The sequence below is a fragment of the Scyliorhinus canicula genome, chromosome 13 (genome assembly GCF_902713615.1).
Source record: "Scyliorhinus canicula chromosome 13, sScyCan1.1, whole genome shotgun sequence".
NCBI lineage: Eukaryota > Metazoa > Chordata > Chondrichthyes > Carcharhiniformes > Scyliorhinidae > Scyliorhinus > Scyliorhinus canicula.
The window spans coordinates 887,885-915,227 of record NC_052158.1 but is presented as its reverse complement, the minus strand read 5'-3'; the positions used below and the strand labels follow the sequence as shown (position 1 = coordinate 915,227).

General features: G+C 46.1%; 1 protein-coding gene across 1 annotated transcript in view; it reads right to left on the bottom strand.

Annotated features, from left to right (window-relative positions):
- LOC119976411 overlaps positions 1 to 6,992 on the bottom strand; it is a 37,146-nt gene extending 30,154 nt beyond the window's left edge. Inside the window, exon 1 of the mRNA XM_038816935.1 lies at positions 6,985 to 6,992. Coding sequence (XP_038672863.1) covers positions 6,985 to 6,992 — 8 coding nt within the window. The remainder of the gene's footprint in view (positions 1 to 6,984) is intronic.
- Between the last annotated feature and the right edge of the window lie 20,351 nt (positions 6,993 to 27,343).

Genomic DNA, 27,343 nt, shown 5'->3' with positions numbered 1-27,343 from the left:
CCTAGACAAGGTCACTAGACAAGGCCCTAGACAAGGTCACTAGACAAGGTCACTAGACAAGGCCCCTAGACAAGGCCCCTAACAAGGTCTAGACAAGGGCCCTAGACAGGTCCTAGCGGTCAGTTAGACATGGCCACTAGATAAGGTCACTAGACAAGGCCCCTAGACAAGGCCCCTAGACAAGGCCCCTGGACAAGGTCACTAGACAAGGCCACTAGACAAGGTTACTAAACAAGGACCCTAGACAAGGCCCCTAGACAAGGCCCCTAGACAAGGCCCCTAGACAAGGTCACTAGACAAGGCCCCTAGACAAGGCCTTAGACAATGTCACTAGACAAGGCCCCTAGACAAGGTCACTAGACAAGGTCACTAGACAAGGTCACTAGACAAGGCCCCTAGACAAGGCCCCTAGACAAGGTCACTAGACAAGGCCACTAGACAAGGCCACTAGACAAGGCCACTAGACAAGGTCACTAGACAAGGCCCCTGGACAAGGTCACTAGACAAGGCCCTAGACAAGGCCCCCAGACAAGGCCCCTAGACAAGGCCCCTAGACAAGGTCACTAGACAAGGCCACTAGACAAGGCCACTAGACAAGGCCACTAGACAAGGTCACTAGACAAGGCCCCTAGACAAGGTCACTAGACAAGGTCACTAGACAAGGCCACTAGACAAGGTTACTAGACAAGGCCCCTAGACAAGGCCCCTAGACAAGGCCCCTAGACAAGGTCACTAGACAAGGCCACTAGACAAGGTCACTAGACAAGTTCACTAGACAAGGCCCCTAGACAAGGCCCCTAGACAAGGTCACTAGACATGGCCCCTAGACAAGGCCCCTAGACAAGGTCACTAGACAAGGTCCCTAGACAAGGTCCCTAGACAAGGTCACTAGACAAGGTCACTAGACAAGGTCACTAGACAAGGTCACTAGACAAGGGCCCTAGACAAGGTCACTAGGCAAGGCCACTAGACAAGGTCACTAGACAAGGCCACTAGACAAGGCTCCTAGACAAGGTTACTAGACAAGGTCACTAGGCAAGGCCCCTAGACAAGGTCAATAGACAAGGTTACTAGACATGGCCCCTAGACAAGGCCCCTAGACAAGGCCCCTAGACAAGGTCACTAGACAATGTCACTAGACAAGGTTACTAGACATGGCCCCTAGACAAGGCCCCTAGACAAGGTCACTAGACAAGGCCACTAGACAAGGCCCCTAGACAAGGCCCCTAGACAAGGTCACTAGACAAGGCCACTAGACAAGGTTACTAGACAAGGCCCCTAGACAAGGCCCCTAGACAAGGCCCCTAGACAAGGCCCCTAGACACGGTCACTAGACAAGGCCACTAGACAAGGTCACTAGACAAGGCCCACTAGACAAGGTCACTAGACAAGGCCCCTAGACAAGGTCCCTAGACTAGGCCCCTGGACAAGGTCCACTAGACAAGGTCCCTGGACAAGGTCACTAGACAAGGTCACTAGACAAGGTTACTAGACAAGGTCACTAGACAAGGTCACTAGACAAGGTCCCTAGACAAGGCCCCTAGACAAGGTCACTAGACAAGTCCCTAGACAAGGTCACTAGACAAGGCCCCTAGACAAGCCCCCTAGACAAGGCCCCTAGACAAGGTCCCAAGACAAGGTCACTAGACAAGGCCCCTAGACAAGGCCACTAGCCAAGGTCACTAGACAAGGCCACTAGACAAGGCCCCTAGACAAGGTCACTAGACAAGGCCCCTAGACAAGGTCACTAGACAAGGCCCCTAGACAAGGCCCCTAGACAAGGTTACTAGACAAGGTCACTAGACAAGGTCACTAGACAAGGCCCCTAGACAAGGTCACTAGACAAGGCCCCTAGACAAGGTCACTAGACAAGGTCACTAGACAAGGTCACTAGACAAGGTCACTAGACAAGGCCCCTAGACAAGGCCACTAGACAAGGCCCCTAGACAAGGGCCCCTAGACAAGGCCCCTATACAAGGCCCCTAGTCAAGGTCACTAGACAAGGACCCTAGACAAGGTCACTAGACAAGGTCACTAGACAAGGCCCCTAGACAAGGGCCCCTAGACAAGGTCACTAGACAAGGCCCCTAGACAAGGTCACTAGACAAGGTCAGTAGACATGGCCACTAGATAAGGTCACTAGACAAGGCCCCTAGACAAGGCCCCTAGACAAGGCCCCTGGACAAGTTCACTAGACAAGGCCACTAGACAAGGTTACTAGACAAGTTCACTAGACAAGGTTACTAGACAAGGCCACTAGACAAGGTCACTAGACAAGCACCCTAGACAAGGTCACTAGACAAGGTCACTAGACAAGGCCCCTAGACAAGGCCCCTAGACAAGGCCACTAGACAAGGCCCCTAGACAAGGTCACTAGACAAGGTCAGTAGACATGGCCACTAGATAAGGTCACTAGACAAGGCCCCTAGAAAAGGCCCCTAGACAAGGCCCCTGGACAAGGTCACTAGACAAGGCCACTAGACAAGGTTACTAGACAAGGCCCTTAGACAAGGCCCCTAGACAAGGCCCCTAGACAAGGCCCCTAGACAAGGTCACTAGACAAGTCCACTAGACAAGGCCCCTAGACAAGGCCCCTAGACAAGGTCACTAGACAAGGTCCCTAGACAAGGTCCCTAGACAAGGTCACTAGACAAGGCCCCTAGACAAGGCCCCTAGACAAGGTCACTAGACAAGGCCCCTAGACAAGGTCACTAGACAAGGTCACTAGACAAGGTTACTAGACATGGCCCCTAGACAAGGCCCCTAGACAATGTCACTAGACAACGTCCCTAGACAAGGCCCCTAGACAAGGTCACTAGACAAGGCCCCTAGACAAGGTCACTAGACAAGGTTACTAGACAAGGTCACTAGACAAGGCCCCTAGACAAGGCCCCTAGACAAGGTCACTAGACAAGGTTACTAGACATGGCCCCTAGACAAGGCCCCTAGACAAGGCCCCTAGACAAGGTCACTAGACAAGGTCACTAGACAAGGCCACTAGACAAGGGCCCCTAGACAAGGTCACTAGACAAGGTCACTAGACAAGGCCCCTAGACAAGGTCACTAGACAAGGTCACTAGACAAGGCCCCTAGACAAGGTCACTAGACAAGGTCACTAGACAAGGCCACTAGACAAGGTCACTAGACAAGGTCCCTAGACAAGGCCCCTGGACAAGGTCAGTAGACAAGGTCACTAGACAAGGCCCCTAGACAAGGTCACTAGACAAGGCCACTAGACAAGGCCCTAGACAAGGCCACTAGACAAGATCACTAGACAAGGCCACTAGACAAGGTCACTAGACAAGGTCACTAGACAAGGCCCCTAGACAAGGCCTCTAGACAAGGTCCCTAGACAAGGCCCCTAGACAAGGTCACTAGACAAGGTCACTAGACAAGGCCCCTAGACAAGGCCCCTAGACAAGGTCACTAGACAAGGTCACTAGACAAGGCCCCTAGACAAGGTCACTAGACAAGGTCACTAGACAAGGTCACTAGACAAGGTCCCTAGACAAGGTAACTAGACAAGGCCCCTAGACAAGGTCACTAGGCAAGGTTACTAGTCAAGGTTACTAGACAAGGCCCCTAGACAAGGTCACTAGACAAGGCCCCTAGACAAGGCCCCTAGACAAGGTCACTAGACAAGGCTGTAGAAGTCAGGTATTTTAAATACACTTAATATAGGTAAGAAGACTGTTTAAGACAGAAATATTAAATCCCAGTTTTAAAATGAAAGAAATATACAACTTCCAAACTCAGACATGTGTTTGGGAAAAACAGAACCACTGATAAAAACATCACATTCCTTCAAGGACAGGGGCTAAATCCCATGGGCTGTAAGGTGGTATAATTAAAGGCTCCATTGTTCTGATTTCTGGCCACTTGTGATAACAGCCTGAACCACATTCCATAACGAATGCAAGCTGAAACATTTTAGACTGTGTCAAAATACAGTTTCATTTATATTTTCGGAATAATAGCATGATGAGATGACTAACGTCTCAATTGTTGCAGATAAGCAACAATTGGAAGTGGCGTTGCATTGGGAGGATGGATGGCTTGTTATCAAATCAAATGTGTTTTGAATATAGCTTAAACCAATTAGGATTATATTGGGGTGTGATCGGATCGCTTAAGACAGATATCAAATAGTATATCCATGGATGATTTGGCCACCATTTTAGACAAGAAGACAGAGAAGAAGAAAGACAAGAAGAAAGACAGAAAGACAGAAAGAAAGAGACAGAAAGAGACAAAGAGAACAAGACAGAAAGAGAGAGAGAGAGAATTAGAAAAGAGTTCTGTATTCCTATTTCATTTTCATACTTTGACTTCAGCCTTTGACTTTTAAAGTTGTGTTCAGGCTATTGTCTCAGAAGATAATTCCTGTGATTCTTTGAAGAAAATCAAATTGTCTACAAACTACCTTTTAAATCATTTTCAAGTTGTAACCAATGAACTTTGAATAAAACAATTCTTATTTGCACCTGACAAGTTTTAAACTTGCTTTTCTACTGAGTTTCAGCAATGTCTCACCAACAACCGGCAACCGTAAATTAAACAAAACTGGAATCAGATCCTAAGATACAACACTTGGCGTAGTCGGGCAGCGGGGGAGGAGTTCTGATTCGACCTTCGGAGAGGTTCGGAAAGCTTCGTGAGAAATCGGAGGAGGATCAGGCGACGACGGAAGCTTCGGGAATAATCGGAAGATATCGGAAGACAGTCGGAATCCACGGCTAGTCTGGGGTAAGAAATATCTTTTTCACCCATTAAAAGTCTTAAAGCCGCATCAATCAGTGCTTCGACCCCTGAAAAGGACATTTTTATAGACTGTGTTAAATCAATCAGCTGCTGGTTGTTGAGACTAACGCAGCCTCCACACAAAAAGTTAAGTGAAAGGTTGAATTTATGGCTGATCCAGTTGAAAGTATAGATTTAGACCCTTTAGAAGGCAGAAATTTACTCCCTACGACGGTAAAAGGAGGAACTGGGATACCAGATGTTTCCATTGAAGATATGTTGGGGGATTTTGGGTCTTTCTTTCGTAAACAATTTGACCTATGTGAAACCTCAAGAAAAATTGAATCAAAGTATAATATCCGCAGAGGACAGTGGTCCTTTGATAATATCAAGAGAGCATGGGGAAAAAGCACACGATTGCACAGTGCAGAACGTGTTAAATGGTCCCTGGTAATTATGGGACAATTACGCAGACAGCAAGAGATAATTACTAAAAATAAAACTGATCATGAATATAGGACCACTAAAGATCAACTAATTGCAGTTGTTGAAGAATTACAAGATGCAAAAGCAAAACTTGAATCTGACGATGAAACTAGAACTGATTTGGAAAACAAAATCTCTGAACTCCAGCAGTTGCCTGTTCAAATAGCAGAAGTACAAAATCAAATTTTTGAGGTGGACTTAAGAAACCAAAAGCTGCAATCAAAAACTGAGCAAATTGAACTTGAAAATTCCAAGTTAATTGAAGAAAACTGTGTTTTAGAAAGAGAATTGCGAGATGTAAAATCCAAATTTGAACAGGACGATGAACTTAGAACAGAATTGCAAAACAAAACTTCTAAACTCCAGCAGTTATCTGTTCAAATAGAGTTCCAAGATCAAATTTTTGACGTAGAGTCAAGATACAAACAGTTGCAATCAAAAACTGATCAAACTGAACTTGAAAATTCCAAGTTAATTGAAGAAAAATGTGTTTTAGAAAAAGAATTGCAAGATACAAAAGCAAAACTTGAACATTATGATGAAATTGGAACAGAATTGCAAAACAAAACTTCTAAACTCCAGCAGTTATCTTCTCAAATAGCAGAATTACAAAATCAAATTTTTACAGTGGAGTCAAAATATCAAAAGTTGCAATCAAAAACTGAGAGAATTGAACTTGAAAAGTACAAGGTAATGGAACAAAAATGTGTTTTAGAAAGAGAACTGCAAGATGCAGAATCTAAACTTGAACATTATGATGAAATTGGAACAGAATTGCAAAACAAAACCTCTAAACTCCAGAAGTTATCTATTCAAACAGCAGAATTACAAGATCAAATTTTTGAAGTTGAGTCAAGATATCAAAGGTTGCAATCAAAAACTGAGCGAATTGAATATGATAATTGCAAGTTAATCGAAGAAAGATATGTTTAAAAAAAAGATTTAAACAATGCCACTGAAAGCGGCAAGGTCCTAAAAGACTGGATTCAAACAGCAGCTGAAGTAACACAAACTCAACAAGCAGCCCACCTAGTGGCACAATTGGCAAATGCACAGCCGAAATCAAGTGTCATGAATAAATTAATTCCTCTGCCAAATGAATCAAATGATCCTACAAAGCGTAATACTAAATTAATTCAACTAGCCCCTTTAAAACGCAAACGGGTTAGAGTTGGAAGCAAAAAAATAGAGGAAGAAGGTGAAACTATCACTAGAAACATATTTGATCATCAATGGACTCAGGAACCAGCAGAGCCTGCACAAATTGACGAATGGTCCAAAAATCTCCCACATCCTAAAAAGGGTGGTATGTCCACATGGAATGGAATTAACAGATTAAAATCCATTTACAGTCTCCACCCATTTGATGGAGTACAAGTTCTAACTATCATGCTCGGTACTCGCGTAATTTCAACCCTTAGAACTGAGGTGGAATTTGCCCTTGGAGACGATTTGCAAAATTTAGACGCTGGTTGGCTAGCAATCAGGGATTGGCTATTAACATATCGCCCCCCGAGGACCGATTGGTCTAAGATCACATCTTGCATTCAAAAAAGTAATGAAGATATTCAGGATTTTGAGGACAGATTTTTACAGACTTGGATGGAATATTCGGGAATGACACTTACAGACGAAACTGACACATGGGATGCAAGCAATTTAAATCCACTAAAAATGGCTTTTGTAGCCGGTGTTAAACCTGAAGTTTCTGATGCCTTGAATTTGGTTTTACCAGCTTGGGCCAAAACTGGCACATACCGAGACATAGTTGACCGGTGCATTCAGATAGATCGCGGTTTACGCAATCGGACAAGCTTATCAGCAGTGACTAAAGCACAACCACAAGATTCAGGGCAAACATGTACCCTGGCTCCATTAAAATCACGTAAGGAAAATATACCACAATGTCTTTACTGCGGTAAAGTAGGACACTGGATGGCAAAATGCTATCTTAAACCACGGATGGATTCGAGAGATGATAATGAGATAGACAATTTTCACTACAATACATTTCCACCTCGTGGTCAACCACGTAATGCGCACAAACAAGATGCACCTAGGGTAACGTTCCAACAAGACAGACCCAGACTTACGTACCGGGATTCTAAAACCTCCCAACCTTATCCATGTGGGGAGGAACCTTATCCACGTAGGGAAGAACCTTATCCACGTAGGGAGGAACCTTACCCACGTAGGGAGGAACCTTACCCACGTAGGGAGGAACCTTACCCACGTAGGGAGGAACCTTATCCACGTAGGGAGGAACCTTATCCACGTAGGGAGGAACCTTACCCACGTAGGGAGGAACCTTACCCACGTAGGGAGGAACCTTACCCACGTAGGGAAGAACCTTATCCACGTAGGGAGGAACCTTACCCACGTAGGGAGGAACCTTACCCACGTAGGGAGGAATCTTACCCATGTAGGGAGAAATCTTACCCACGTAGGGAGGAACCTTATCCACGTAGGGAAGAACCTTATCCACGTAGGGAGGAACCTTACCCACGTAGGGAGGAACCTTACCCACGTAGGGAGGAATCTTACCCATGTAGGGAGAAATCTTACCCACATGGGGACGAACCGTACCCACGTAGGATTCTACACGATGATAACAATGCTATGAATGAAATGTTAAACAGCTGTCCTCCAGCTCAAAGACGTTCTCTGTGTGATAATTCAAAAAACTGCTAGACCCCACTCTTGATGATTCTCTCCATTTCTCTCTAAATGCACTTTTGCAGCAGAAAAATGATGGATTATATATTTCATTAAGAGTGGAAGGTATTGATATCGATTTTCTATTTGATACTGGAGCTGAACTTACCTGTGTTACTGAACAGAATGCTGCTTTCTTTCCCCTGACTTCAGAGAAAATTGAAGCTTTGGCTGCAGGAGGAGACTCTGTCCCTCTTCGGAAGGCTAAACCACTGCTCTTAGAATTTGGACCACATCAACTGATAGCGTCAATATGGGTGGGTCCGGTAACACAAGCACTTCTAGGTATGGACATCTTATCACAACTAAATTCTTCACTCAATTTCAATAATGGGAAAATTACCTGGTCCATTAGACACATAAAAAAAGATGAAATACAACATCATCCAATTTGGGCAATTGACAAAAATGATTGTGGTCTTTTGAAAATGGAACCAGTTACTTTCATGGGATCAGCTCCACCTTGTACCAAACAATACCCCATTAGCAAAACGTCAATTCAAGGTATTCTACCTATAATAAAACAACTTGAAGAAAGGGATATTTTAGTGCGTATTCACAGTTCATCAAACAGCCCTGTATGGCCTGTGAAAAAGGCTAATGGTACATGGCGCCTTACTATTGACTACAGAAAGGCAAATCAATTCATTGTCAGAAAAGCTCCTTTAGTGGCAGATCCTTCTACAATTTTTAACTCTTTAACTCCTGACCTTCAGTGGTTTTCAGTCATTGATATGGCAAATGGCTTCTGGTCAGTACCATTAGCTAAACAAGTACAACCATGGTTTGCTTTTACAGTCAATCAGCAACAGTACACATGGACTAGACTACCGCAAGGTTTTCACAATAGCCCAACTGTTTACCACATGGCTCTGCAGAATCACATCAGGCAACTGCCTGATCTGCCTTCAACCATTATTCAGTATGTAGCTGATGTTCTGTTAGCCTCCATCAATAAAGATGACCATGAAAAGGACTTACGGGTGGTCTTGAACCACCTCAGTGCAAATGGTCACAAAGCTAGCTTTGCAAAAGCACAAATTACCCAGGAAGAAGTTGTTTACTTGGGACAGAAAATTTCCAAAGGCAAAAGGGAACTTACTCAGGACAGAACAGCTGCCATCAAAGCAGCTAAAGAACCCTCAACTGTACAGGAAGTCAGATCTTTCTTGGGACTCTGTAATTTTAACAGAAATTGGATTGATTCTTATACTCAGTTATGCCAGCCTTTGAATGATCTTCTAAAAGGAAACAGAAAATCAAAACATAGAACATAGAACATAGAACGATACAGCGCAGTACAGGCCCTTCGGCCCTCGATGTTGCACCGACATGGAAAAAAAAACTAAAGGCCATCTAACCTACACTATGCCCTTATCATCCATATGCTTATCCAATAAATTTTTAAATGCCCTCAATGTTGGCGAGTTCACTACTGTTGCAGGTAGGGCATTCCACGGCCTCACCACTCTTTGCGTAAAAAACCCACCTCTGACCTCTGTCCTATATCTATTACCCCTCAATTTAAGGCTATGTCCCCTCGTGCTAGCCACCTCCATCCGCGGGAGAAGGCTCTCGCTGTCCACCCTATCTAACCCTCTGATCATTTTGTATGCCTCTATTAAGTCACCTCTTAACCTTCTTCTCTCTAACGAAAACAACCTCAAGTCCATCAGCCTTTCCTCATAAGATTTTCCCTCCATACCAGGCAACATCCTGGTAAATCTCCTCTGCACCCGTTCCAAAGCTTCCACGTCCTTCCTATAATGAGGCGACCAGAACTGTACGCAATACTCCAAATGCGGCCGTACTAGAGTTTTGTACAGCTGCAACATGACCTCATGGCTCCGGAACTCAATCCCTCTACCAATAAAGGCCAACACACCATAGGCCTTCTTCACAACCCTATCAACCTGGGTGGCAACTTTCAGGGATCTATGTACATGGACACCGAGATCCCTCTGCTCATCCACACTACCAAGAATTTTACCATTAGCCAAATATTCCGCATTCCTGTTATTCTTTCCAAAGTGAATCACCTCACACTTCTCCACATTAAACTCCATTTGCCCAGCTCTGCAGCTTATCTATGTCCCTCTGTAACCTGCAACATCCTTCCGCACTGTCTACAACTCCACCGACTTTAGTGTCGTCTGCAAATTTACTCACCCATCCTTCTGCGCCCTCCTCTAGGTCATTTATAAAAATGACAAACAGCAACGGCCCCAGAACAGATCCTTGTGGTACGCCACTCGTAACTGAACTCCATTCTGAACATTTCCCATCAACTACCACTCTCTGTCTTCTTTCAACTAGCCAATTTCTGATCCACATCTCTAAATCACCCTCAATCCCCAGCCTCCGTATTTTCTGCAATAGCCGACCGTGGGGAACCTTATCAAACGCTTTACTGAAATCCATATACACCACATCAACTGCTCTACCCTCGTCTACCTGTTCAGTCACCTTCTCAAAGAACTCGATAAGGTTTGTGAGGCATGACCTACCCTTCACAAAACCATGCTGACTATCCCTAATCATATTATTCCTATCTAGATGATTATAAATCGTATCTTTTATAATCCTCTCCAAGACTTTACCCACCACAGACGTTAGGCTCACCGGCCTATAGTTACCGGGGTTATCTCTACTCCCCTTCTTGAACAAAGGGACCACATTTGCTATCCTCCAGTCCTCTGGCACTATTCCTGTAGCCAATGATGACCTAAAAATCAAAGCCAAAGGCTCAGCAATCTCTTCCCTGGCTTCCCAGAGAATCCTAGGATAAATCCCATCAGGCCCCGGGGACTTATCTATTTTCACCTTGTCCAGAATTGCCAACACTTCTTCCCTACGCACCTCAATGCCATCTATTCTAATAGCCTGGGTCTCAGCATTCTCCTCCACAATATTATCTTTTTCTTGAGTGAATACTGACGAAAAGTATTCATTTAGTATCTCGCTTATCTCCTCAGCCTCCACACACAACTTCCCACCACTGTCCTTGACTGGCCCTACTCTTACCCTAGTCATTCTTTTATTCCTGACATACCTATAGAAAGCTTTTGGGTTTTCCTTGATCCTACCTGCCAAAGACTTCTCATGTCCCCTCCTTGCTCGTCTCAGCTCTCTCTTTAGATCCTTCCTCGCTTCCTTGTAACTATCAAGCGCCCCAACTGAAACTTCATGCCTCATCTTCACATAGGCCTCCTTCTTCCTCTTAACAAGAGATTCCACTTCTTTGGTAAACCACGGTTCCCTCGCTCGACCCCTTCCTCCCTGCCTGACTGGTACGTACTTATCAAGAACATGCAATAGCTGTTCCTTGAACAAGCTCCACATATCCAGTGTGCCCAGCCCTTGCAGCCTACTTCTCCAACCAACACATCCTAAGTCATGTCTAATGGCATCATAATTGCCCTTCCCCCAGCTATAACTCTTGCTCTGCGGGGTATACTTATCCCTTTCCATCACTAACGTAAAGGTCACCGAATTGTGGTCACTGTCTCCAAAGTGTTCACCTACCTCCAGATCTAACACCTGGCCTGGTTCATTACCCAAAACCAAATCCAAAGTGGCCTCACCTCTTGTTGGCCTGTCAACATATTGTGTCAGAAAACCCTCCTGCACACATTGTACAAAGAACGACCCATCCAATGTACTCGAACTATATCTTTTCCAGTCAATATTAGGAAAGTTAAAGTCTCCCATAACAACTACCCTGTTACTTTCGCTCTTTTCCAGAATCATCTTCGCCATCCTTTCCTCTACATCTCTAGAACTATTAGGTGGCCTATAGAAAACTCCCAACAGGGTGACCTCTCCTTTCCTGTTTCTAACCTCAGCCCATACTACCTCGGAAGAAGAGTCCCCATCTTGCATCCTTTCTACCACCGTAATACTGTCCTTGACTAGCAGCGCCACACCTCCCCCTCTTTTGCCCCCTTCTCTGACCTTACTAAAGCACCTAAACCCCGGAACCTGCAACAACCATTCCTGTCCCTGCTCTATCCATGTCTCTGAAATGGCCACAACATCGAAGTCCCAGGTACCAACCCATGCTGCCAGTTCCCCTACCTTATTTCATATACTCCTGGCATTGAAGTAGACACATTTCAAACCACCTACCTGAACACTGGCACCCTCCTGCGAAGTCAAATCTGTGCTCCTGACCTCTCTACTCTCAATCTCTCGCACCCCAAAACTACAATCCAGGTTCCCATGCCCCTGCTGAATTAGTTTAAACCCCCCCAAAGAGTACTAACAAATCTCCCCCCCAGGATATTGGTGCCCCTCAGGTTCAGATGTAGACCATCCTGTCTATAGAGGTCCCACCTTCCCCAGAAAGAGCCCCAGTTATCCAGAAATCTGAATCCCTCCCGCCTGCACCATCCCTGTAGCCACGTGTTTAATTGCTCTCTCTCCCTATTCCTCATCTCACTATCACGTGGCACGGGCAACAACCCAGAGATAACAACTCTGTTTGTTCTCGCTCTGAGCTTCCATCCTAGCTCCCTAAAGGCCTGCCTGACATCCTTGTCCCCTTTCCTACCTATGTCGTTAGTGCCAATGTGGACTACGACTTGGGGCTGCTCCCCCTCCCCCTTAAGGACCCGGAAAACACGATCCGAGACATCACGTACCCTTGCACCTGGGAGGCAACATACCAAACGTTAGTCTCTCTCGCTCCCACAAAATCTCCTATCTGTGCCCCTGACTATTGAGTCCCCAATTACTAATGTTCTACTCCTTTCCCCCCTTCCCTTCTGAGCAACAGGGACAGACTCCGTGCCAGAGGCCCGTACCCCATGGCTTACCCCTGGTAAGTCGTCCCCCCCACAAGTATCCAAAACGGTATACTTGTTACTCAGGGGAACGATCGCAGGGGGTCCCTGCACTGACTGCTTCTTCCCAGTCCCTCTTACAGTTACCCATCTATCTCCAGTCTTTGGTGTAACTACTTCCCTGAAGCTCCTATCTATGACCCCCTCTGCCTCCCGAATGATCCGAAGTTCATCCAGCTCAAGCTCCAGGTCCCTAACACGGTTTTTGAGGAGCTGGAGTTGGGTGCACTTCCCACAGATGAAATCAGCAGGGACAAAGATCGAGTTAAACTCAATTCTGAACAAAAACAATCATTTCTGAATTTGAAAAAGGTCCTGTGTTCAGCGCCAGCCTTAGGTATTCCAAACAACGGAAAACCTTTTACCATGTTTGTTCATGAAAGAGATGGTTATATGACTGCAGTACTAGCTCAAGAACATGGTGATCAGTTAAGACCAGTTGGGTACTATTCCCTTAAACTTGACAATGTGGCACTAGCATTTGGCAGTTGCTTACGAGCCATGGAAGCTACATGTCGAGCTGTAATGATTACATCTGGACTTGTTCTAGACCAAAAGTTAATCATTAAATGTCCACATTCAGTCCATTCTCTACTATCCATGAACAGAGTCTCACAAGTTACATCAGCTAGATGGATTAGATGGACAGCAGTTTTGGAAGCTCCCAACCTATATTTTCACAAAGCCAGTCCTGTAAACCCATCGTCCTTGCTCCCGCTTCCCGAGGAACCAGGGGAGGGAGAGAGAGAGGTGCATGACTGTGTGAAAATAATAGAGGAAATGGAAGAAGTACGCTTAGTAGAAGAAGAGCCACTACACAACCCAGATTTAATCCTATTCACTGATGGTTCCTCTTTTATTGACAAGGGTATCAGGAAATCTGGGTGGGCAGTCACAAGCCCATACGAAGTATTAGCTGAAGGAAGTTTGCCCCCAGCTACATCAGCTCAGCAGGCCGAATTAAAGGCACTTACAGAAGCATGTCATGTGGCAAGAGATAAAACTGCTAATATCTATACTGACTCCAGATATGGTTTTGGAGTAGCACATGATTTTGGCCAACTGTGGAGAAAAAGAGGATTTCTCACAACAGCAGGTACACCTATCCGAAATAGAAAGGAAGTACGAGATCTTCTAGAAGCTATGACCTTGCCCAAAGAAGTATCAGTTCTAAAATGTTAAGCCCATACTCATGAGGACACTATGGAAGCAAGAGGAAATGCTCTTGCGGACCAAGCAGCAAGGGAAGCTGCCTCCCTTTGTGCCTCTCATTGGCATCAGGAATCCAGTCACATTTACAAATTGGGAGTAACCACCTTATTACATGATTTACGTGAAATGCAGAATGATTGTACAAAGGAAGAAAAATGGAAATGGTTAGAATCAGGTATTCAACCGTATGATGATGAAATTTGGAGAGAAGTTCAAACTTGTAAACCAGCCGCACCGCAATCACTAATGCCCTTCTTAGCTCAACAAATTCATTCATGGGGACACATATCACCTCAACAAATGATGGATCGATTCCATAGAAGTTGGTGTGGTAAAGGATTCAAAAAACATGCACAATTGGTAGCAAACCGATGTGTAACCTGTCAAAAGAATAACTTGGGTCCTATAACATCAATGCCTCAATTAAGAGCTCCTGCTCCTGCAGGTCCATTCCAGGACTTACAAGTAGATTACATCACTCTTCCTAAATGTCAACATTACAATGACGTGCTTGTAATAGTGGATAAATTCTCCAGATGGGTGGAAGCTGCTCCAGCTAGAAGAGGGACAGCTGCCCATACAGCCAAAGTGCTATGCCAAGACTTTATTCCCAGATGGGGAGTACCAGCTAGCATTGACTCAGACAATGGAACCCACTTTACAGGAGCTGTTTGTAGGGAAGTCTGTAAACTACTAAACATTAACTGGAATTTACACTGTCCTTATCATCCACAATCATCAGGACAAGTGGAACGTATGAATCGAACTTTGAAAAAAAGACTGTCTAAATACAGCCAGGAAGGCATGAATTGGGTCCAAGCTTTGCCAATAGTATTATGCAGCATTAGAGCAACACCAAATAGAACAACAGGCCTGAGCCCTTTTGAAATCATCACAGGCAGACCAATGTCTCTGCCAGGAACTATTGACTTGCGGAAAGCAGACTGTCATTTAATGAGTGATGCTTTGCTGTCTTACTGTCAAAATCTAACAAATGCTGTTAGCTCTGCTTCTCAACAGGTGTTAGCTGCGTGGGGTGATCCTCCGGAGGGTGGACACGACCTGGTGCCCGGTGAAGTGTACGTCAAAAAGCTGCAAAAGGAACCTTTGGGATCAAAGTGGGAAGGTCCTTTCGTAATCCTTCTCACCACGCAATCCGCTGTTAAGTTAAAAGGAAAGAAAAGATGGATTCACGCATCTTACGTGAAGCGCGTGTACAAGTAAAATGTTTGCCGCAATTTTAATTTTCAGTTATTTGATTGACTTTGTGAATGTTGTATCAGAAATGAATAAGAACACATTCCTTTACACAGCTAAGATATATGCTGAAAACTTTAACATTTCTAATTGTTGGGTATGCATTGCAACCCCTACTAACTCAGGGGAGGGTATTCCCTTTCTAACTATTCCCTTTAATGCTTCAGAAACAGCAGAATGGTACATCTATCAAAGTGTCCCTCGCTCTGTGGTGACCCGTTCTGGAGCATATACATGTGAAAATGGGAGGTACCAGGATGACATCCAAAAATCTATTAACTTATTGAAATCTGCAGGCTATCCACTAAACACCTTTTCAGGATGGCACCAACTTCAATTTAACCCTGACAAAAATCCTCAACATCTTAACCTCCCAACTAATGTTAAACAAAAAGGATCAATTTGCCTCATCAGTAAGGACCCTAAAGGGATACCAATGGGTAATAGTAATTGTACTAACTATGTAGATGTTAACACAGCTTTTAAATGTACTAACAACCGCTTAGAAAGAGTTATACAGTCCTCAAGGATAACAGGCATACCTAACCTCAGAAATAATAAAACATTCGAAGACCAATGGCTCTTAGAATATATTTACTCATAAGAACATAAGAACATAAGAACTAGGAGCAGGAGTAGGCCATCTGGCCCCTCGAGCCTGCTCCGCCATTCAATTAGATCATGGCTGATCTTTTGTGGACTCAGCTCCACTTTCCGGCCCGAACACCATAACCCTTAATCCCTTTATTCTTCAAAAAACTATCTATCTTTACCTTAAAAACATGTAATGAAGGAGCCTCAACTGCTTCACTGGGCAAGGAATTCCATAGATTCACAACCCTTTGGGTGAAGAAGTTCCTCCTAAACTCAGTCCTAAATCTACTTCCCCTTATTTTGAGGCTATGCCCCCTAGTTCTGCTGTCACCCGCCAGTGGAAACAACCTGCCCGCATCTATCCTATCTATTCCCTTCATAATTTTATATGTTTCTATAAGATCCCCCCTCATCCTTCTAAATTCCAGCGAGTACAGTCCCAGTCTACTCAACCTCTCCTCATAATCCAACCCCTTCAGCTCTGGGATTAACCTAGTGAATCTCCTCTGCACACCCTCCAGTGCCAGTACGTCCTTTCTCAAGTAAGGAGACCAAAACTGAACACAATACTCCAGGTGTGGCCGCACTAACACCTTATACAATTGCAACATAACCTCCCTAGTCTTAAACTCCATCCCTCTAGCAATGAAGGACAACATTCCATTTGCCTTCTCAATCACCTGTTGCACTTGTAAACCAACCTTCTGTGACTCATGCACTAGCACACCCAAGTCTCTCTGAACAGCGGCATGCTTTAATATTTTATCGTTTAAATAATAATCCCGTTTGCTGTTATTCCTACCAAAATGGATAACCTCACATTTTGCTTATAATGGAACTTATTTTATTTGTGATGATAAAGCATATCCCTGGCTCCCAAGATCCTGGTCAGGATCTTGCTATTTAGGATACATGGTACCTGCCATTCATCATGTAACTAATCTCCTGCATATTTCAGAAATGACTGTTCAAAGAAAAAACGTTCTATCACCTTTAGAGATGCAATTTTTGCTAGATTCATTCCTTTCTATTGGGAAGTAAGGATGGAGAATGAGTTAAATAAAATAACAACCATCATACAAGATGTGGCAGAATACACTGCCACTGCCCTAGACAAAATCTCTGACGAAATGCGAACAATTCGAACCGTGGTATTGCAAAATCGAATGGCACTTGACTATGTGCTAGCCAAAACCGGTGGCACGTGCGCCCTGATTGGTGCAGAATGTTGTACTTTCATTCCTGATAACTCTGAAGAAGTTAAAGATTTGGTATTACATATCCAAAAAGAAATCAAAAAACTTGATCCATCCCAAGTTCTCTCTCTCTGGGATAGAATTTGCGGGTGGTTTGGACACACTGGAATGTCCATAATGAGAATAATCCTATTCTCCTGTGCAGCTGGATTCATCATTTATATGACATACCAATGTGCTACGTGCATCAAAGAACTATTCGCTAAGCGCAGGGGGCCAACTGTCAGAATGATTCACATTAACCCTACTGCACCCCCAATTGATGAATTTGAGGTGAAATACTTTTGTTGAAATGTTAACCGTAATATCAATCAATTATTTGTATAATCTATTAATACTGAATCTGTAGCATCAAATTTGACTAATTCATTAATTGTTATTTTGTAATAATGATTCTTTAAAAATTTTAATGATTATTGTTGAAATACTTGTTGCAATGCTAAGTTTCCATTCTATTGTTTAAATCTGCAATGACAATATGAATGAATTATTCTTTGCGCTTTTACCTATCCTATCGCTTTAATGATATCTTTTATCTTATTCTGATATATCTCACTTGATCTTTCGATTTATCAAAGGGGCGACTGTAGAAGTCAGGTATTTTAAATACACTTAATATAGGTAAGAAGACTGTTTAAGACAGAAATATTAAATCCCAGTTTTAAAATGAAAGAAATATACAACTTCCAAACTCAGACATGTGTTTGGGAAAAACAGAACCACTGATAAAAACATCACATTCCTTCAAGGACAGGGGCTAAATCCCATGGGCTGTAAGGTGGAATTATTAAAGGCTCCATTGTTCTGATTTCTGGCCACTTGTGATAACAGCCTGAACCACATTCCATAATGTATGCAAGCCAAAACATTTTAGACTGTGTCAAAATACAGTTTCATTTATATTTTCGGAATAATAGCATGATGAGATGAATAACGTCTCAATTGTTGCAGATAAGCAACAATTGGAAGTGGCGTTGCATTGGGAGGATGGATGGCTTGTTATCAAATCAAATGTGTTTTGAATATAGCTTAAACCAATTAGGATTATATTGGGGTGTGATCGGATCGCTTAAGACTATTAACTCACTGCAGCTGGGTTTTTACAAAGGTAATGTTTGCAGTACTTGTTGAAAGACATTACTGCAATAATTAGCATCAATTTTATGGTTTATAAGAAGTATATTGCTTCATCAGCTTTTAATATCGAGTTAACAGATGATTTAATATAAAGTCAGTTCTGGTGTGTAGTGTGGTACTGCCACATCACCTAATGGATGGTATCCCTGACTGTGCAGCCCTCTCCTCTGTGTAGTCCCCTCTATATCGGAGAGACCAAACGCAGACTGGGTGATCGCTTTGCTGAGCATCTTCGGTCTGTGCGCATTCAGAACCCTGACCTTCCCGTTACTTGCCATTTTAACACAAGGCCCTGCTCCCATGCCCACGTGTCTGTCCTTGTCCTGCTGCAATGTTCCAGTGAAGCTCAACGCAAACTGGAGGAACATCCCATCTTCCGGTTAGGCACGCTACAGCCTTCCGGTCTCAACATCTAATTCAACAACTTCAGATGATTAGCTCTACCCCACCTTGACCCATTTATTTTCATCCCATTTCAGTTCAACTATCTTTTACCATTTCTTTCTTGTCTTTATTAATATATATTTAACCCCTGCCCCCTGGGCCATCTTATCCACCGTTCCTTCCCCTTTCTCTCCTTTGCTTCCCCTACCCCTACATCTACATTTGTCACACTTCACCCTTTGATGTTAGTTTCTCTGCTGTTTGATCTTTCACACCTTTTGGTCTCTCTGGGGACTGCCAGTAGCACTCTGTTCCCTTGGTTTCTGTGGCCATTAGCACTCTGTTCCCTTGGTTTCTGTGGCCATTAGCACTCTGTTCCCTTGGTTTCTGTGGCTATTAGCACTCTGTTCCCTTGGTTTCTGTGGCTATTAGCACTCTGTTCCCTTGGTTTCTGTGGCTATTAGCACTCTGTTCCCTTGGTTTCTGTGGCTATTAGCACTCTGTTCCCCTTGGTTTCTGTGGCCATTAGCACTCTGTTCCCTTGGTTTCTGTGGCTATTAGCATTCTGTTCCCTTGGTTTAAGTGGCCATTAGCACTCTGTTCCCTTGGTTTCTGTGGCGATTCACACTCTGTTCCCTTGGTTTCTGTGGCCATTAACACTCTGTCCCCTTGGTTTCTGTGGCCATTAGCACTCTGTCCCCTTGGTATCTGTGGCCATTAGCACTCTGTCCCCTTGGTTTCTGTGGCCATTAGCACTCTGTTCCCTTGGTTTCTGTGGCCATTAGCACTCTGTTCCCTTGGTTTCTGTGGCCATTAGCACTCTGTTCCCTTGGTTTCTGTGGCCATTAGCACTCTGTTCCCTTGGTTTCTGTGGCCATTAGCACTCTGTTCCCTTGGTTTCTGTGGCCATTAGCACTCGGTTTCCCTGGATTTGTGGCTATGACTCATTTTTCATTCTCACTCCACAGTATAAATATTTCCCACTTTCTCTGTTAGCTTTGACAAAGAGTCATCAGACTCGAAACGTTCGCTCTTCTCTCTCCCTACAGATGCTGCCAGACCTGCTGAGATTTTCCAGCTTTTTCTCTTCCGTTGCAGCCCTCGCTCTCTGTGCTGGACTGGGATAGGTGCCGGCCTCTTCATTGAGGGGTACGACCCCACAGCCAGGGAGCGCTGGTACTGAAAGCACGGTGACTCCAAAGCTCAGGTCTGCCAGACCGTTTGCTGATGGATGACACGGGTATTCGAGGCCTCGTCAACTGTTTCACGATGTTAGACTTCGGCAAACCACTGCATCAGTGGTCAGTGTCAAATCTGAAGCTTTGTGGGCGATCGAGGGGGGAGGGGGCACAGAGGTAAAGATACTAAATACATTTGCAATGATGGATTTCAAACGGAATTCTCGTACTGAAAGGCAATATGAAAACAGAGGGACCACACGGTTTCGAACCACATTAACCTTTATTGAAGAGAACACCAATTGAAGGATCTCACAGAAGTGGAGTGTGATTTGCTGAAGGTACAGCATCACTGACAACACGTGAACATTTTCACATCCATTTATAGAGGAAAGTGAACAGAAATGACCATGAAAGTGTGAGACAGGAACAACAGTCTTCATCAAACAAGCCCCTTCTCCCCTCATTACAGATAGAGAATAGATTTTAACACAGTGACTAATCCAGTGTGTGTGTGTGTGTGTGTGAGGGAGACTGTGTGTGTGTGTGTGTGTGTGTATGTGTGTGTCTGTGTTGTGTGTGTGTGACACTGTACGTGTGTGTGTGTCTGGGTTTGTGTGTGTGTGTGTATGAGTGTGTGTTGTGAGTGTGTGACACTGTATGTGTGTGTGTGTGTGTATGTGTGTGTGTGTGAGTGTCTGTGTGTGTGTGTGTCTGTGTGTTGTGAGTGTATGACACTGTATGTGTGTGTGTCTGTGTGTTGTGAGTGTATGACACTGTATGTGTGTGTGTGTGTGTGTGTGTCTGTGTGTTGTGAGTGTATGACACTGTATGTGTGTGTGTGTGTGTGTATATGTGTGTGTGTGTCTGTGTGTGTGTGTGTGTCTGTGTGTGTGTGTGTGTGTGTTAGTTATCGCACAAGATTAAGCAAAGCGGGAGTATCTTCAGAATGCCCTCCATACGTCATTCTGTGGGATGGGTGTTCCATCCACCTCAGGGAACGGGGCATATCGGAAATCCATTCGAGATGAACCAGATGTCGTAGCTGAAAGTGGAAATTGGAGAAATATCAGACAGAGGAGAGGAGTTGACGCAGCAGGTTCCTGTTCCCCGGGCAAACGCACAATACCAACCTTGGCCGAAACCCTCAGCCCTTCCTTGTGCCGTATCCCTCTATACCCATCCTATCCATGTGTTTGTCAAGATGCCTTTTGAACGCCGTTAATGTATCTGCTTCCACAGCCTCCCCTGGCAACGTGTTCCAGGCACTCACCACCCTCTGTGTAAATAACCTGCCTCACACATCTCCTCTAAACTTTGCCCCACGGACCTTAAACCTCTGCCCCCCTGGTGACTGACCCCTCCAGCCTGGGAAACAGTGCCTGCCCCTCCACTCTATCCATGCCCCTCATAATCCTGTAGACCTCTATCAGATCTCCCCTCAACCTCCGTCTTTCTAATGAAAACAGTCTGAGTCTATTCAGCCTCTCCACATAGCTAACACCCTCCAGACCAGGCAACATCCTGGTAAACCTCCTCTGCACTCTCTCCAAAGCCTCCACATCCTTCTGGTAGTGTAGTGACCAGAATTGTGGGCAATATTCCAAGTGCGGCCTTACCAAGGTTCGATACAACCTGTGGCCTAACCAGTGTTTAATGCAGCTCCATCATAACCCCCCTGCTCTTATATTCTAAACCTCGGTTAATAAAGGCAAGTGTCCCATGTACCCTCTTACCCACCTTATCTACCTGTCTCGCTGTCCTCAGGGATCTATGGACATGAACCCTGAGGCCCCTCCGGTCCTCTGTGTTTCCCAGCGTCCGTCAAACAAAATGAGCTCCAGTCAACCTTTGAGCCCTTATTTGATCAGTCTGATTGTCCACTCAAATCTCTCCCTCAGAATTGAAATGAATGCTGTCATTTCTCCCTCAGTACAGCTTCCTTAGCGGAACTCAGTTAATAGGCCCCTCCTTGTTGAAAAACGGATTCTTTCGTGGCCATCACTGCACGCCTTGGCCACACCGGATTCGAACCCGGGTCCTCAGCGCCGTGAGGCAGCAGTGCTAACCCACTGCGCCACCGTGCTGCCCACCTTTCAATGATAGTATCGCCATCACCGTTCACTCAGACCAGCTCTGGAGTTTTTTGTGAATTGAATTAAAATTCCGGCAGCTCCCCGCGGGATCCGAACCGGTGGGATTTTCTGGGGAGTGATGAGGGGGCCCCCGGGCTCCTTCCCAGGTCACCAGCGCTGGCAATCCAATCCAGCAGCGGTAATCGGCCAGGTTGCGTCCGAGACGCGATCGGCCCTCTCTCTCTCTCTCTCTGCCCAGTGCCAGCTGAACTGCGATCCCATCATTTCCACCTGGGGCAGTGCTACATCTAGGAGTAGCGGCAATCCCTCACCGCCGTGCCAACCGGTACTGTGGGCCCGCTATGTAACCTACCATCTCGCCCGATTCTGTCTCCTCCTCAGCCGTCTCGTCTTCCTACGATTCTCCTTCGGCTCAGCCTGTTCTTCAAACGGCAGCGGCCACTCTCCATCACCTGAAACCTCACCCTCCTCATCGAAGACGTCGCCAACCATTTGCTGGGCGGTTTCCGCAACTCCCTGTTCCTTCCTTAGGCTTAAAAGTCTTGGTCTTGGTCTTCTGCCCCTGTTTCAGATCGAAGATAAGAGAATTAGCAGTTTTCCTGGGGGAGAGGGAGGGAGGCATGTTCGGCCGCAGGAAACAAAGAGGTGATCTACGTGCAGGATCCTTCAGTCTATCCGAGACAACATTCTCTCTGTGTTCACCCTGTGTGAAAAGAGCGAGGCTCCCACCATCCAGGGCCCATAATATCAAAGGCATTGTTTTCGCACACAACCCCGCTTATTGAGGACATTCCCAATGTCCTGTTACCCAGGCTCCTGGGGGCCCAGAGATTAGCTGGGAATCCGGGAGAAATCCTGGACCACAGGAGCACTTGAGGTCACTTTTCGTTTACTCAGTTACGGGATGTGGGCTTCGCCGGCTAGAGCAGCATTTATTACCCATCCCTAATTGCCCCTTGACAAGGTGGTGCTGAGCTGCCATCTTGAAGCCGCTGCAGTCCCCGAGGTGTAGGTACACCCACCGTGCTGTTAGGGAGGGAGCTCCAGGATTTGGACCCGGCGACACTGAAGGAACGGCTGATATACGGGTGGCACAGTGGTTAGCACTGTGGTTTCACAGCGCCAGGGTCCCAGGTTCGATTCCCGGCTGGGTCACTGTCTGTGCAGAGTCTGCACGTCCTCCCCGTGTCTGCGTGGGTTTCCTCCGGGTGATCCGGTTTCCTCCCACAAGTCCCGAACGATGTGCTGTTCGGTAAATTGGACATTCTGAATTCTCCCTCTGTGTACCCGAACAGGCGCCGGAATGTGGCGACTAGGGGCTTTTCTCAGTAACTTCACTGCAGTGTTAATGTCAGCCTACTCGTGAATTCAGAATGTCCAATTCACCTAACAAACACGTCTTTCGGGACTTGTGGGAGGAAACCGGAGCGCCCGGAGGAAACCCACGCAGACACGGGGAGATCGTGCAGACTCCGCACAGACAGTGACCCAGCCGGGATTCGAACCTGGGACCCTGGCGCTGTGAAGCAACAGTGCTAACCACTTTGCTACCGTGCTGCCCATTGTCTGCTACGGCGTTTCAAACACTCGTCTAAATGCTCCTTAAATGTTGCCAGGGTTTCCTGCCCCCACCACCCTTTCCTACAGGCCCTGTGTGGGACTGGTCACCGTGCCAATCAGGGCCCCCAGTGAAGAGTACCCATTCCCCTGCCGCTTATGTCCCTCATCTGCCATGGGCTGGCAGAGAGGGCATCGCAATACCCGCTAGCACTCTGTACCCTACTGCCCTCAGAACACCTGCCTCTTGCAGAAGGCAGCAAAGTTGATGGAGTTATTGTAGCTGGCACGGTCTCTGGCAAGGCTGGCATTGAAGGCATCCGCTTCATTGCTCACATTGTTCAATTTTGTTCGGACAGTCTTTGAGTAGACAAACATCTGAGGGAAGTTGGTTAGAAACACCTGTGGAAGTGCGAGAGAGAGAGAGAGAGACAGAGACAGAGCGAGAGAGTTAATTCTCATCACAGGGAAACAAACACTCACGGTTCAGTCATTTCCTTCTCCTGCATGACAGCGGTTGAACAGTGCATTACCACCACCGCTCGCAAAAAGAACCCACAGCAACAGGGAGTAGGCCATTCAGCCCCTCCAGCCTGTCCCACCATTCAATGAGATGATGGCTGACCTGTGACCTAACTCCATGTACCTGCCTTTTGACCCAAACCCCTCAATATCTTTGCTTAACTAAAATCCATCTCAGATTTAAAATTAAGAACTGTTGTTGCTTCACCTGCTGTATGTGGGAAAGAGTTCCAAACATCTACCGCCCTTTGAATGAAGAAGTTCTTCCAAACATCTCTCCTGAACGGTCTAACCCTAATTTTTTTAGACTCTGCCCCCTAGAATCTCCAACCAGTGGAAATAGTTTATCTTCATAGAACATAGAACAGTACAGCACAGAACAGGCCCTTCGGCCCTCAATGTTGTGCCGAGCCATGATCACCCTACTCAAACCCACGTATCCACCCTATACCCGTAACCCAACAACCCCCCCCCCCCCCTAACCTTACTTTTATTAGGACACTACGGGCAATTTAGCATGGCCAATCCACCTAACCCGCACATCTTTGGACTGTGGGAGGAAACCGGAGCACCCGGAGGAAACCCACGCAGACACGGGGAGGACGTGCAGACTCCACACAGACAGTGACCCAGCCGGGAATCGAACCTGGGACCCTGGAGCTGTGAAGCATTTATGCTAACCACCATGCTACCCTGCTACCCTGTCTTTCCCTGTTAATATCTTGGAAGAGTTCGATCGGATCACTGCGCAACCTTCTAAATTCTAGCAAAAAGAAGTCTATTTTGTGTAATCTCTCCTCGTAACTCAACCCCTGTAGTCCAGGTATCATTTTTGTAAACCTGTGTTGCTCTCCCTCCAAAGCCAAAATACCCTTCCTAGGGTGTGGTGCCCAGAACTGCTCCCAGTGACTCGGAGTGGGGTCTAACCAGGGTTTTGTAAAGCTGCAGCGTAACCCCCGTGTCTATATATTCCAATCCTAGAGATATAAAGGCTTGCATTCCATTAGCCTTTCTGATTATTTTCTTCACTTGTTCCAGGCATTTTCAGGATCTATGCACCTGAACCCCAAAGTCTCTTTGGGCATCCACTGTACCCAACCTCTTTCCATTGAGAAAGTGCTCTGCTCAAACCTTCCGTGATCCAAGATGGATAACATCACACTTGCTCACATTGAATTCCATCTGACACAACGTTGATTTGAAGGAGAGAATTGATTGGGTCGATTCCACCGGGGGGTGGGGGCGAGCACGGTGGCCTCCTCAAATTGCTTTTGAAGATGGCCGGGGGCGGGGGGAGATGTTGGTTGGAAGGCTGTTAGTCAAGCATGGGGCATATAAACAAGGAGGTTTGGCAAAACGTTGGTGGATGGATTCTGCCCTGCTCTGGGCACCTCACTGTGCAGGTGGGCACAGGAGGGGGCGCTGTGCTGTTGGGTTCTCAAGTGGCCAGCAATTCCGTCGGTTAGATTGACACATCGGGCCAGTCTAATGCTCAACCCTGCACCAGGCCTGAATGAATGGGCCTACTTGGAGGCAGTGGGGCTGAGGGACCACCCAGAATTTCACCAAGTGGCTGCAACCCACAGCACCCCTCCCTGCACCGAGCAGGCGTCATTTTCCATTCGGTCAAAGGTGGGCGGGGCTTTGGCCTTTCTGTCTCAATGAGGGACAGAGAGAGGCTTGTGGTAAACGGGTGCGGCACGTATAGGGTTAACAGTATGGCCGGCCCATGCAGTGGTGTAAGAGAGCACATGACCTGCACCTGGGCGGGGCTCATTCCAGTGTTGGACAGAGACGTGTACGCGAGCAAGCTCGGAGACATCTCCTAGCTTGAACCTTGTGGACGTGGGCAGGGCTCCTGTACTCAACAGGGACTTGGGTTTGGGTCTACTTCAAACAACAAAGACTTCACTTTGGTGATTGCCGGAGCAGCCTCGAGTGTCCGAATAGCCAACTGGCGGTCTGATTCCCTCAGATACCATGGGTCAAAGTTACAAAGGCTGCCGTGTTAACGTTAGCTTCAATCGTATTGGTGTTAGTTACTTACCCGACTGCCGTTTACAGGAAGAGGAGGGTTCGCCTGGAGATCCTTCGGAAGCAACCAGAACAGGTTCAGTGGCCGACTCCCGTTAAAGGAAATAAGAAACTGTGCAGTCATCTGGATCTGAGAGCCTGTGGAAAAGTGAAAGAGAGCAGGAATAAGGTTCAAAGTTCACTGTCCTTCTTACTACATGTCATGGAGGACATCACGTGGAACTGAAAATCCTCGGCAGGTCCAACGACACCGGTATGAGAGTAATGTTATGTAATGATGAAATGTGTAGCATAATCTTCCCGTAAGTCACACAGTGCAACATTACTCTCCCGTACATCACACGGTGCAACGTAACTCAGCCGTACATCACACGGTGCGACGTAACTCTCCCGTACGTCACACGGTGCAACATTACTCTCCCGTACGTCACACGGTGCGACGTAACTCTCCCGTACGTCACACGGTGCGACGTAACTCAGCCGTACATCACACGGTGCGACATAACTCAGCCGTACATCACACGGTGCGACATAACTCAGCCGTACATCACACGGTGCGACATAACTCAGCCGTACATCACACGGTGCGACATAACTCAGCCATACATCACACGGTGCGACGTAACTCTCCCGTACGTCACACGGTGCAACGTAACTCAGCCGTACATCACACGGTGCGACATAACTCAGCCGTACATCACACGGTGCGACGTAACTCAGCCGTACATCACACGTGCAATGCAACCCTCCCATATGTCACACAGTGCGACATAACTCTCCCGTACGTCACACGGTGCAACGTAAGTCAGCCGTACATCACATGTGCAATGCAACCCTCCTGTATGTCACACAGTGCGACATAACTTTCCCGTACGTCACATGGTGCAATGCAACACTCCCGTACGTCACATGGTGCAACGTAACTCTCCCGTACGTCACACATGCAACGTAAGTCAGTCGTACGTCACACGGTGCAATGCAACTCTCCCGTACGTCACACAGTGCGACGTAACTCTGTGAGTCTGTAAGAGTGAGTGAGCGAATGAGTGTGTCAGAGTGAGTGTGTGAATGAATGAGTAAGTTTAAGAGTGAGTAAGTGAGTGAGTGTGTAAGAGTGAGTGAGTGAGTGTGTGAATGAGTAAGTGAGCGAGTGTAAGAGTGAGTAAGTGTGAGTGGGTGTGAGTGTGTGAATAAGTGAGTGAGTGAGCGAGTGTAAGAGTGAGTGAGTGAGTGTGAGTGAATGAGTGAGTGTGAGTGGTTGTGAGTGAGTGAGTGAATGAGTGTGAGTGTGAGTCAATGAGTGAGTGTGAGTGAATGACTGAGTGTGAGAG